Source organism: Eucyclogobius newberryi, unplaced genomic scaffold (genome assembly GCF_026437365.1).
Source record: "Eucyclogobius newberryi isolate DKJ021-1_F unplaced genomic scaffold, fEucNew1.0.hap1 SCAF_14, whole genome shotgun sequence".
NCBI lineage: Eukaryota > Metazoa > Chordata > Actinopteri > Gobiiformes > Gobiidae > Eucyclogobius > Eucyclogobius newberryi.
Genome location: NW_027315768.1, coordinates 38,584,512 through 38,597,336, shown reverse-complemented (window position 1 = coordinate 38,597,336; position 12,825 = coordinate 38,584,512). Strand labels below are relative to the sequence as shown.

Here is a 12,825-nt window from a genome sequence, read left to right as displayed (position 1 = left end):
CTCTTGCTCCTCCTTCTTGCTCCTCCTCTTGTCCCTCCTCTTGCTCCTCCTTCTTGCTCCTCCTCTTGTCCCTCCTCTTGCTCCTCCTTCTTGCTCCTCCTCTTGTCCCTCCTCTTGCTCCTCCTTCTTGCTCCTCCTTCTTGCTCCTCCTCTTGTCCCTCCTCTTGCTCCTCCTTCTTGCTCCTCCTCTTGTCCCTCCTCTTGTCCCTCCTCTTGCTCCTCCTTCTTGCTCCTCCTCTTGTCCCTCCTCTTGTCCCTCCTCTTGCTCCTCCTTCTTGCTCCTCCTCTTGTCCCTCCTCTTGCTCCTCCTCTTGCTCCTCCCTCGTAGGCGTTCCGTCTCCTCCGGTGGAGCTGGCCGTGGTGGACGCGAGCCGTGAGCACATACACGTGTCGTGGAAGCCTCCGGTGAAAGACGGCGGTTGCCCGGTTACCGGTTACCATGTGGAAGTGTCGGAGGCGCGGCCCGAGCTCAAGTGGCTCCGCGTTAACTCTCGACCAATCAAAGAGCTCGCCTTCCGCATCGATGATGGAATCAAACCAGAGAAGAAGTACGTGATCCGGGTCCGAGCCATCAACACGGTGGGCGTGAGCGAACCCTCCGACATCACCGACAAAGTCTACACCCGCGACCCCGACTGTGAGTACTGCAGGGTTCAGACCGGGTTCAGACCGGGTTTAGACTGGGTTTAGACCGGGTTTAGAACGGGTTCAGACCGGGTTTTGACCGGGTTCAGACCGGGTTTAGACCGGGTTTACACCGGGTTTACACCGGGTTTAGACCGGGTTCAGACCGGGTTTACACCGGGTTTAGACCGGGTTCAGACCGGGTTTAGACCGGGTTTAGACCGGGTTCAGACCGGGTTTAGACCGGGTTTAGACCGGGTTTAGACCGGGTTTAGAACGGGTTTAGACCGGGTTTACACCGGGTTTAGACCGGGTTCAGACCGGGTTTAGAACGGGTTTAGACCGGGTTTACACCGGGTTTAGACCGGGTTCAGACCGGGTTTAGAACGGGTTTAGACCGGGTTTACACCGGGTTTAGACCGGGTTCAGACCGGGTTCAGACCGGGTTTAGACCGGGTTTAGACCGGGTTTACACCGGATTAAGACTAGGAGGACTCAGACCCTGTCCTCTCTCAGGCGCTCTTGTCCTTGTTCCAAACCCTGGTCTCTTTCTCCAGGCGCTCCGACCCTGGAGGTCTCGTCAGACGAGGTGGTGGTGGTTGAAGGTGAGAAGCTTCACCTTCTGGTCCCGTACAGAGCCATCCCGACCCCGAAGATGACCTGGGTCAAAGAAGATTGTGAGCTCAAAGCCAATGATCGTCTGTCCATGACGGTGGAGATGAAAGAGGCTCACCTGGATCTGCTCAAGAGCACGAGGGCAGACGCCGGGAAGTACACCATCACTTTAGAGAACACTCTGGGCAAAGCTTCTGGCACCGTGCCCGTCAAAGTCATCGGTGAGAGCTGCTTTAGTCCTGCTTTAGACCTGCTTTAGACCTGCTTTAGACCTGCTTTAGTCCTGCTTTAGTCCTGCTTTAGTCCTGCTTTAGTTCTGCTTTAGTCCTGCTTTAGTCCTGCTTTAGTCCTGCTTTAGTCCTGCTTTAGTTCTGCTTTAGTCCTGCTTTAGTCCTGCTTTAGTTCTGTTTTAGTCCTGCTTTAGTCCTGCTTTAGTTCTGTTTTAGTCCTGCTTTAGTCCTGCTTTAGTCCTGCTTTAGCCCTGTTTTAGTCCTGCTTTAGTCCTGCTTTAGTTCTGTTTTAGTCCTGCTTTAGTCCTGCTTTAGTCCTGCTTTAGTCCTGCTTTAGTCCTGCTTTAGACCTGCTTTAGTCCTGCTTTAGTCCTGCTTTAGACCTGCTTTAGTCCTGCTTTAGTCCTGCTTTAGTCCTGCTTTAGACCTGCTTTAGTCCTGCTTTAGACCTGCTTTAGTCCTGCTTTAGTCCTGCTTTAGTCCTGCTTTAGTCCTGCTTTAGTCCTGCTTTAGTCCTGCTTTAGTCCTGCTTTAGTCCTGCTTTAGTCCTGCTTTAGACCTGCTTTAGTCCTGCTTTAGACCTGCTTTAGTCCTGCTTTAGACCTGCTTTAGTCCTGCTTTAGTCCTGCTTTAGTCCTGCTTTAGTCCTGCTTTAGTCCTGCTTTAGACCTGCTTTAGTCCTGCTTTAGTCCTGCTTTAGTCCTGCTTTAGTCCTGCTTTAGACCTGCTTTAGTCCTGCTTTAGACCTGCTTTAGTCCTGCTTTAGTCCTGCTTTAGTCCTGCTTTAGTCCTGCTTTAGTCCTGCTTTAGACCTGCTTTAGTCCTGCTTTAGTCCTGCTTTAGTCCTGCTTTAGACCTGCTTTAGACCTGCTTTAGTCCTGCTTTAGACCTGCTTTAGTCCTGTTTTAGTCCTGCTTTAGACCTGCTTTAGTCCTGCTTTAGACCTGCTTTAGTCCTGCTTTAGTCCTGCTTTAGTCCTGCTTTAGACCTGCTTTAGTCCTGCTTTAGTCCTGCTTTAGTCCTGCTTTAGACCTGCTTTAGTCCTGCTTTAGTCCTGCTTTAGTCCTGCTTTAGTCCTGCTTTAGACCTGCTTTAGTCCTGCTTTAGTCCTGCTTTAGTCCTGCTTTAGTCCTGCTTTAGTCCTGCTTTAGTCCTGCTTTAGACCTGCTTTAGTCCTGCTTTAGTCCTGCTTTAGTCCTGCTTTAGACCTGCTTTAGTCCTGCTTTAGTCCTGCTTTAGTCCTGCTTTAGACCTGCTTTAGTCCTGCTTTAGACCTGCTTTAGTCCTGCTTTAGTCCTGCTTTAGTCCTGCTTTAGTCCTGCTTTAGTCCTGCTTTAGACCTGCTTTAGACCTGCTTTAGTCCTGCTTTAGACCTGCTTTAGTCCTGTTTTAGTCCTGCTTTAGACCTGCTTTAGTCCTGTTTTAGTCCTGCTTTAGTCCTGCTTTAGACCTGCTTTAGTCCTGCTTTAGTCCTGCTTTAGTCCTGCTTTAGACCTGCTTTAGACCTGCTTTAGTCCTGCTTTAGACCTGCTTTAGTCCTGTTTTAGTCCTGCTTTAGACCTGCTTTAGTCCTGCTTTAGTCCTGCTTTAGTCCTGCTTTAGTCCTGCTTTAGACCTGCTTTAGTCCTGCTTTAGTCCTGCTTTAGTCCTGCTTTAGTCCTGCTTTAGACCTGCTTTAGTCCTGCTTTAGTCCTGCTTTAGTCCTGCTTTAGTCCTGCTTTAGTCCTGCTTTAGTCCTGCTTTAGACCTGCTTTAGTCCTGCTTTAGACCTGCTTTAGTCCTGCTTTAGTCCTGCTTTAGTCCTGCTTTAGTCCTGCTTTAGACCTGCTTTAGTCCTGCTTTAGTCCTGCTTTAGTCCTGCTTTAGACCTGCTTTAGACCTGCTTTAGTCCTGCTTTAGACCTGCTTTAGTCCTGTTTTAGTCCTGCTTTAGACCTGCTTTAGTCCTGCTTTAGTCCTGCTTTAGTCCTGCTTTAGTCCTGCTTTAGTCCTGCTTTAGTCCTGCTTTAGACCTGCTTTAGTCCTGCTTTAGTCCTGCTTTAGTCCTGCTTTAGTCCTGCTTTAGTCCTGCTTTAGACCTGCTTTAGTCCTGCTTTAGTCCTGCTTTAGACCTGCTTTAGTCCTGCTTTAGTCCTGCTTTAGTCCTGCTTTAGTCCTGCTTTAGTCCTGCTTTAGACCTGCTTTAGTCCTGCTTTAGTCCTGCTTTAGTCCTGCTTTAGTCCTGCTTTAGACCTGCTTTAGACCTGCTTTAGTCCTGCTTTAGTCCTGTTTTAGTCCTGCTTTAGACCTGCTTTAGTCCTGCTTTAGTCCTGCTTTAGCCCTGTTTTAGTCCTGCTTTAGTCCTGCTTTAGTTCTGTTTTAGTCCTGCTTTAGTCCTGCTTTAGTCCTGCTTTAGTCCTGCTTTAGACCTGCTTTAGTCCTGCTTTAGACCTGCTTTAGTCCTGCTTTAGTCCTGCTTTAGTCCTGCTTTAGACCTGCTTTAGTCCTGCTTTAGTCCTGCTTTAGACCTGCTTTAGTCCTGCTTTAGTCCTGCTTTAGTCCTGCTTTAGACCTGCTTTAGTCCTGCTTTAGACCTGCTTTAGACCTGCTTTAGTCCTGCTTTAGACCTGCTTTAGTCCTGTTTTAGTCCTGCTTTAGTCCTGCTTTAGTCCTGCTTTAGTCCTGCTTTAGTCCTGCTTTAGTCCTGCTTTAGTCCTGCTTTAGTCCTGCTTTAGTCCTGCTTTAGTCCTGCTTTAGACCTGCTTTAGACCTGCTTTAGTCCTGCTTTAGACCTGCTTTAGTCCTGCTTTAGTCCTGCTTTAGACCTGCTTTAGTCCTGTTTTAGTCCTGCTTTAGTCCTGCTTTAGTCCTGCTTTAGTCCTGCTTTAGACCTGCTTTAGTCCTGCTTTAGTCCTGCTTTAGTCCTGCTTTAGACCTGCTTTAGTCCTGCTTTAGTCCTGCTTTAGACCTGCTTTAGTCCTGCTTTAGTCCTGCTTTAGACCTGCTTTAGTCCTGCTTTAGTCCTGCTTTAGTCCTGCTTTAGTCCTGCTTTAGTCCTGCTTTAGTCCTGCTTTAGACCTGCTTTAGTCCTGCTTTAGTCCTGCTTTAGTCCTGCTTTAGACCTGCTTTAGACCTGCTTTAGTCCTGCTTTAGACCTGCTTTAGTCCTGTTTTAGTCCTGCTTTAGACCTGCTTTAGTCCTGCTTTAGTCCTGCTTTAGTCCTGCTTTAGTCCTGCTTTAGTCCTGCTTTAGACCTGCTTTAGTCCTGCTTTAGTCCTGCTTTAGTCCTGCTTTAGTCCTGCTTTAGACCTGCTTTAGTCCTGCTTTAGTCCTGCTTTAGTCCTGCTTTAGTCCTGCTTTAGTCCTGCTTTAGTCCTGCTTTAGTCCTGCTTTAGTCCTGCTTTAGTCCTGCTTTAGACCTGCTTTAGTCCTGCTTTAGTCCTGCTTTAGTCCTGCTTTAGACCTGCTTTAGTCCTGCTTTAGTCCTGCTTTAGTCCTGCTTTAGACCTGCTTTAGTCCTGCTTTAGACCTGCTTTAGTCCTGCTTTAGTCCTGCTTTAGTCCTGCTTTAGTCCTGCTTTAGTCCTCCTTTAGTCCTGCTTTAGACCTGCTTTAGTCCTGCTTTAGTCCTGCTTTAGTCCTGCTTTAGACCTGCTTTAGTCCTGCTTTAGACCTGCTTTAGTCCTGCTTTAGTCCTGCTTTAGACCTGCTTTAGTCCTGCTTTAGTCCTGCTTTAGTCCTGCTTTAGACCTGCTTTAGACCTGCTTTAGTCCTGCTTTAGACCTGCTTTAGTCCTGTTTTAGTCCTGCTTTAGACCTGCTTTAGTCCTGCTTTAGTCCTGCTTTAGTCCTGCTTTAGTCCTGCTTTAGTCCTGCTTTAGACCTGCTTTAGTCCTGCTTTAGTCCTGCTTTAGTCCTGCTTTAGTCCTGCTTTAGACCTGCTTTAGTCCTGCTTTAGTCCTGCTTTAGTCCTGCTTTAGTCCTGCTTTAGTCCTGCTTTAGTCCTGCTTTAGTCCTGCTTTAGTCCTGCTTTAGTCCTGCTTTAGTCCTGCTTTAGACCTGCTTTAGTCCTGCTTTAGTCCTGCTTTAGTCCTGCTTTAGACCTGCTTTAGTCCTGCTTTAGTCCTGCTTTAGTCCTGCTTTAGACCTGCTTTAGTCCTGCTTTAGACCTGCTTTAGTCCTGCTTTAGTCCTGCTTTAGTCCTGCTTTAGTCCTGCTTTAGTCCTCCTTTAGTCCTGCTTTAGACCTGCTTTAGTCCTGCTTTAGTCCTGCTTTAGTCCTGCTTTAGACCTGCTTTAGTCCTGCTTTAGACCTGCTTTAGTCCTGCTTTAGTCCTGCTTTAGTCCTGCTTTAGTCCTGCTTTAGTCCTCCTTTAGTCCTGCTTTAGACCTGCTTTAGTCCTGTTTTAGTCCTGCTTTAGACCTGCTTTAGTCCTGTTTTAGTCCTGCTTTAGTCCTGCTTTAGTCCTGCTTTAGTCCTGCTTTAGTCCTGCTTTAGACCTGCTTTAGTCCTGCTTTAGTCCTGCTTTAGTCCTGCTTTAGACCTGCTTTAGTCCTGCTTTAGTCCTGCTTTAGTCCTGCTTTAGACCTGCTTTAGACCTGCTTTAGTCCTGCTTTAGACCTGCTTTAGTCCTGTTTTAGTCCTGCTTTAGACCTGCTTTAGTCCTGCTTTAGTCCTGCTTTAGTCCTGCTTTAGTCCTGCTTTAGACCTGCTTTAGTCCTGCTTTAGTCCTGCTTTAGTCCTGCTTTAGTCCTGCTTTAGTCCTGCTTTAGACCTGCTTTAGTCCTGCTTTAGTCCTGCTTTAGTCCTGCTTTAGTCCTGCTTTAGTCCTGCTTTAGTCCTGCTTTAGTCCTGCTTTAGACCTGCTTTAGTCCTGCTTTAGACCTGCTTTAGTCCTGCTTTAGTCCTGCTTTAGTCCTGCTTTAGTCCTGCTTTAGTCCTGCTTTAGACCTGCTTTAGTCCTGCTTTAGTCCTGCTTTAGTCCTGCTTTAGACCTGCTTTAGACCTGCTTTAGTCCTGCTTTAGACCTGCTTTAGTCCTGTTTTAGTCCTGCTTTAGACCTGCTTTAGTCCTGCTTTAGTCCTGCTTTAGTCCTGCTTTAGTCCTGCTTTAGTCCTGCTTTAGACCTGCTTTAGTCCTGCTTTAGTCCTGCTTTAGTCCTGCTTTAGTCCTGCTTTAGTCCTGCTTTAGTCCTGCTTTAGTCCTGCTTTAGTCCTGCTTTAGTCCTGCTTTAGACCTGCTTTAGTCCTGCTTTAGTCCTGCTTTAGTCCTGCTTTAGTCCTGCTTTAGACCTGCTTTAGACCTGCTTTAGTCCTGCTTTAGTCCTGCTTTAGTCCTGCTTTAGTCCTGCTTTAGTCCTGCTTTAGACCTGCTTTAGTCCTGCTTTAGTCCTGCTTTAGTCCTGCTTTAGACCTGCTTTAGTCCTGCTTTAGTCCTGCTTTAGTCCTGCTTTAGACCTGCTTTAGACCTGCTTTAGTCCTGCTTTAGACCTGCTTTAGTCCTGCTTTAGACCTGCTTTAGTCCTGCTTTAGTCCTGCTTTAGTCCTGCTTTAGTCCTGCTTTAGTCCTGCTTTAGTCCTGCTTTAGTCCTGCTTTAGTCCTGCTTTAGTCCTGCTTTAGTCCTGCTTTAGTCCTGCTTTAGTCCTGCTTTAGTCCTGCTTTAGTCCTGCTTTAGTCCTGATTTAGTCCTGCTTTAGTCCTGCTTTAGTCCTGCTTTAGTCCTGCTTAAGTCCTGTTTTCCCCTCCTCAGGACTCCCGGGTCAGTGCAAGGACATCTCTTCGGCCGACATTACTAAGAGCTCGGTGGTGATGAGTTGGGTGGCCCCTGAGGACGATGGGAACTCGCCCATCGTCGGTTACTCTCTGGAGCGTCGCGAGTCGTCCAAAAAGACCTACGTTCCTGCGATGAGCCTCCAGGACACGCTCAGCTTCACCGTCAAAGACCTCTACGTCAACTGCGAGTACTACTTCAGAGTGCGAGCGCACAACGGCGTGGGCCCCGGGGAGTACCTGGAGCTGAGGACGCCCGTCATCACCGAGGAGATCAAACGTGAGAGCCACACCCGAGCCGCGCCCGCTCATGACATCATCAGAATGTTCTGCTCATGTCATTGTAGTCTCTTAGTCCTGTTACAGCCTGTGTAGTACATGAACCTAAAGAATACATGAAGTACATGAAGTACATGAAGTACATGAAGTACATGAAGTACATGAAGTACATGAAGTACATGTACATATCTATAATACACCAGTATTGACTGAGCTTTTGTGGTGGTGTCACAGAGAAACCGGACCCGCCCGTGTGTGTGGAGGCCTTCGACCCGACCTCCAAGTCCATCACTGTGTCGTGGAGGGCCCCGGACAGCGACGGCGGGTGTCCCATCCAGGGCTACGTGGTGGAGAAGATGGAGAAGGACGGAGATCGTTACGAGAGAGTGACGCCCAGTCTGGTGCCCGGCTTCACCTTCACCGTGCCCGGCCTCACCGAGGGCCAGGAGTACCAGTTCAGAGTGAGGGCCGAGAATGCAGCCGGAGTGAGCGAGCCGTCCAGGAGCTCCGCCATGCTGAGGGCCGCCGATCCTGTGGGTGAGTCGCCGAGGGCCCCGGCAAAGCAAGCGCTCGGGTCAGCACCAAACACAGATAACTGACACAAAGAGAGCCACATCGAGGCTGTGAGGAGAGGGCGTAGTTTGAGCAGGTTATAGTGAGATGAGCAGGAGGCGAGCAGGAGGCGAGCAGGAGGCGAGCAGGAGGCGAGCAGGAGGCAACTAGGAGACGAAAAGGAGGCGAGCATGAGGCGAGCAGGAGACGAGCAGGAGACGAGCAGGAGGCGAGCAGGAGGCGAGAAGGAGACGAGCAGGAGGCGAGCAGGAGGCGAGCAGGAGACGAGCAGGAGGCGAGCAGGAGACGAGCAGGAGGCGAGCAGGAGACGAGCAGGAGACGAGCAGAAGGCGAGCAGGAGGCGAGCAGGAGGCGAGCAGGAGGCGAGCAGGAGGCGAGCAGAAGGCGAGCAGGAGGCGAACAGGAGACGAGCAGGAGGCGAGCAGGAGACGAGCAGGAGGCGAGCAGGAGGCGAGCAGGAGGCGAACAGGAGACGAGCAGGAGACGAGCAGGAGGCGAGCAGGAGGCGAGCAGGAGGCGAACAGGAGACGAGCAGGAGACGAGCAGGCGGCGAGCAGGAGGCGAGCAGGAGGCGAGCAGGAGACGAGCAGGAGACGAGCAGGAGGCGAGCAGGAGGCGAGAAGGAAACGAGCAGGAGACGAGCAGGAGACGAGCAGGAGACGAGCAGGAGGCGAGCAGGAGACGAAAAGGAGGCGAGCATGAGGCGAGCAGGAGACGAGCAGGAGACGAGCAGGAGACGAGCAGGAGACGAGCAGGAGACGAGCAGGAGGCGAGCAGGAGGCGAACAGGAGGCGAACAGGAGACGAGCAGGAGACGAGCAGGCGGCGAGCAGGAGACGAGCATGGGGCGAGCAGGAGGCGAGCAGGAGACGAGAAGGAAACGAGCAGGAGACGAGCAGGAGACGAGCAGGAGACGAGCAGGAGACGAGCAGGAGGCGAGCAGGAGGCGAGAAGGAAACGAGCAGGAGACGAGCAGGAGACGAGCAGGAGACGAGCAGGCGGCGAGCAGGAGACGAGCATGGGGCGAGCAGGAGGCGAGCAGGAGACGAGCAGGCGGCGAGCAGGAGACGAGCATGGGGCGAGCAGGAGGCGAGCAGGAGACGAGCAGGAGGCGAGCAGGAGGCGAACAGGAGGCGAACAGGAGACGAGCAGGAGACGAGCAGGAGACGAGCAGGAGGCGAGCAGGAGGCGAGCAGGAGGCGAGCAGGCGCTGTCCCTGCTGAAGCTCCTCTGCTCAAAGCTTATGGTCACAGAGCTCGTCCAGAAGTGTCTCCAGCCGCCGGCCTTAAGACTTTATCCAGTGTCTAATGTCTGTCTCTGTCTCGTCCCACAGAGAGGCCAGTGGTGTCCCTCTCGGCTCGTGTCCAGCCTGGAGTCTGTGTGAAGAAAGGAGAGGAGATCCGCCTGGACGCTCTGGTGTCGGGCTCGCCTTACCCCAAAATCACATGGCTCCGAAACGAGGAGGACGTGACCAAAGAGCCGTCCAAGAAGGTCGTTCCTCTGGTCAAGAAGAAGAAGACCAAGTCCAAAGTTCAGGAGCCCGAGCCAGAGTTCATCACGCCTCTGAGGGAAAGACTGGGCCTGGACCAAACCAAGAAAGGCCAATGTGCACTGATGGTGCGAGACGCCGTGAGGAACGACCACGGCAGCTTCACCGTGCTCGCCGAGAACCAGCACGGAACGGCCACAGCCACGTGTGTGGTCAACGTTCTTGGTGAGGCCCCGCTCTAAACCCGGGGTATACACTGCCTGTCCACTTCTAACTGGTCCCTCTGGTCTTTAGACGTCCCTGGACCTCCCATAAACTTCACCTTCCACGAGGTGAGGAACACGTCTGTGGTGTGTAACTGGGAGCCTCCTGAAGACGATGGCGGCTCTGAGATCGAGAACTATATCTTAGAGAAGAAGGACAACCGCAACGAGGAGATGGGCTGGATCACCATCACATCCACCTTAAAGGTACAGTACACCCTCAAGAGGGACTACACCACCATCTCCGGGTTCCTCCACCCAAACACATGCTCCACAGAGAGGCTCCTGACTCTGAGACTGTGAAGGACGGTCCAATGTAGAGGACACATTTACCTTCAGGGACAATAATACTATAGTACTAGTACTTTAACTTTATAGTACTTTAACTTGGACATGGACAAAACACCCATTTTGTCTTTACATAGAATAAAACATTGACTCCATCTCATCTGCATTAACCTGGTCTGGTCTGACCTGGTCTGGTCTGACCTGGTCTGACCTGGTCTGGTCTGACCTGGTCTGGTCTGACCTGGTCTGACCTGGTCTGACCTGGTCTGGTCTGACCTGGTCTGGTCTGACCTGGTCTGGTCTGACCTGGTCTGACCTGGTCTGGTCTGACCTGGTCTGGTCTGACCTGGTCTGGTCTGACCTGGTCTGGTCTGACCTGGTCTGGTCTGACCTGGTCTGACCTGGTCTGGTCTGACCTGGTCTGGTCTGACCTGGTCTGGTCTGGTCTGACCTGGTCTGACCTGGTCTGACCTGGTCTGACCTGGTCTGGTCTGACCTGGTCTGGTCTGACCTGGTCTGGTCTGACCTGGTCTGACCTGGTCTGGTCTGACCTGGTCTGGTCTGACCTGGTCTGACCTGGTCTGGTCTGACCTGGTCTGGTCTGACCTGGTCTGGTCTGACCTGGTCTGGTCTGGTCTGACCTGGTCTGACCTGGTCTGACCTGGTCTGACCTGGTCTGATCTGACCTGGTCTGGTCTGACCTGGTCTGACCTGGTCTGGTCTGACCTGGTCTGACCTGGTCTGGTCTGACCTGGTCTGGTCTGGTCCTCAGGGAACCTCGTATCCTGTGGCCAAACTGATCGAGGGGAAAGAGTACATCTTCAGAGTGACTGCAGAGAACAAGAGCGGAGCTGGACTTCCCTGCACGTCCGAGCCTCTGGTGGCTAAGAACATGTTTGGTAAGAACCAAGTCCTGGTTTATCCCCCTTTTGTTCCTGTTTGAGCCCTGGTTTATCCCCCTTTTGTTCCTGTTTGAGCCCTGGTTTATCCCCCTTTATTCCTGGTTGAGCCCTGGTTTATCCCCCTTTTGTTCCTGTTTGAGCCCTGGTTTATCCCCCTTTTGTTCCTGTTTCGTCCCTGGTTTATCCCCCTTTTGTTCCTGTTTGAGCCCTGGTTTATCCCCCTTTTGTTCCTGTTTGAGCCCTGGTTTATCCCCCTTTTGTTCCTGTTTCGTCCCTGGTTTATCCCCCTTTTGTTCCTGGTTGAGCCCTGGTTTATCCCCCTTTTGTTCCTGGTTGAGCCCTGGTTTATCCCCCTTTTGTTCCTGGTTGAGCCCTGGTTTATCCCCCTTTTGTTCCTGGTTGAGCCCTGGTTTATCCCCCTTTTGTTCCTGGTTGAGCCCTGGTTTATCCCCCTTTTGTTCCTGTTTCGTCCCTGGTTTATCCCCCTTTTGTTCCTGTTTGAGCCCTGGTTTATCCCCCTTTTGTTCCTGTTTGAGCCCTGGTTTATCCCCTTTTGTTCCTGTTTCGTCCCTGGTTTATCCCCCTTTTGTTCCTGGTTGAGCCCTGGTTTATCCCCCTTTTGTTCCTGGTTGAGCCCTGGTTTATCCCCCTTTTGTTCCTGTTTCGTCCCTGGTTTATCCCCCTTTTGTTCCTGTTTGAGCCCTGGTTTATCCCCCTTTTGTTCCTGTTTGAGCCCTGGTTTATCCCCCTTTTGTTCCTGTTTCGTCCCTGGTTTATCCCCCTTTTGTTCCTGGTTGAGCCCTGGTTTATCCCCCTTTTGTTCCTGGTTGAGCCCTGGTTTATCCCCCTTTTGTTCCTGGTTGAGCCCTGGTTTATCCCCCTTTTGTTCCTGGTTGAGCCCTGGTTTATCCCCCTTTTGTTCCTGTTTGAGCCCTGGTTTATCCCCCTTTTGTTCCTGTTCGAGCCCTGGTTTATCCCCCTTTTGTTCCTGGTTGAGCCCTGGTTTATCCCCCTTTTGTTCCTGTTTCGTCCCTGGTTTATCCCCCTTTTGTTCCTGTTTGAGCCCTGGTTTATCCCCCTTTTGTTCCTGTTTGAGCCCTGGTTTATCCCCCTTTTGTTCCTGTTTCGTCCCTGGTTTATCCCCCTTTTGTTCCTGGTTGAGCCCTGGTTTATCCCCCTTTTGTTCCTGGTTGAGCCCTGGTTTATCCCCCTTTTGTTCCTGTTTCGTCCCTGGTTTATCCCCCTTTTGTTCCTGTTTCGTCCCTGGTTTATCCCCCTTTTGTTCCTGGTTGAGCCCTGGTTTATCCCCCTTTTGTTCCTGTTTGAGCCCTGGTTTATCCCCCTTTTGTTCCTGGTTGAGCCCTGGTTTATCCCCCTTTTGTTCCTGTTTCGTCCCTGGTTTATCTCCCTTTTGTTCCTGTTTGAGCCCTGGTTTATCCCCCTTTTGTTCCTGTTTGAGCCCTGGTTTATCCCCCTTTTGTTCCTGTTTCGTCCCTGGTTTATCCCCCTTTTGTTCCTGGTTGAGCCCTGGTTTATCCCCCTTTTGTTCCTGGTTGAGCCCTGGTTTATCCCCCTTTTGTTCCTGTTTCGTCCCTGGTTTATCCCCCTTTTGTTCCTGTTTCGTCCCTGGTTTATCCCCCTTTTGTTCCTGGTTGAGCCCTGGTTTATCCCCCTTTTGTTCCTGGTTGAGCCCTGGTTTATCCCCCTTTTGTTCCTGTTTGAGCCCTGGTTTATCCCCCTTTTGTTCCTGTTTCGTCCCTGGTTTATCCCCCTTTTGTTCCTGGTTGAGCCCTGGTTTATCCCCCTTTTGTTCCTGGT

At 51.2% G+C, this 12,825-nt stretch overlaps 1 protein-coding gene across 1 annotated transcript in view; it reads left to right on the top strand.

The window, feature by feature from the left end:
* The window catches only part of LOC140359129 (titin-like), a 342,168-nt gene that overhangs the window by 129,514 nt on the left and 199,829 nt on the right, over positions 1 to 12,825 (top strand). Inside the window, exons 64-70 of the mRNA XM_072443997.1 lie at positions 329 to 637; positions 1,182 to 1,460; positions 7,195 to 7,494; positions 7,728 to 8,030; positions 9,399 to 9,779; positions 9,849 to 10,024; positions 10,878 to 11,004. Of these exons, the coding sequence (XP_072300098.1) occupies positions 329 to 637; positions 1,182 to 1,460; positions 7,195 to 7,494; positions 7,728 to 8,030; positions 9,399 to 9,779; positions 9,849 to 10,024; positions 10,878 to 11,004 (1,875 nt within the window). The remainder of the gene's footprint in view (positions 1 to 328; positions 638 to 1,181; positions 1,461 to 7,194; positions 7,495 to 7,727; positions 8,031 to 9,398; positions 9,780 to 9,848; positions 10,025 to 10,877; positions 11,005 to 12,825) is intronic.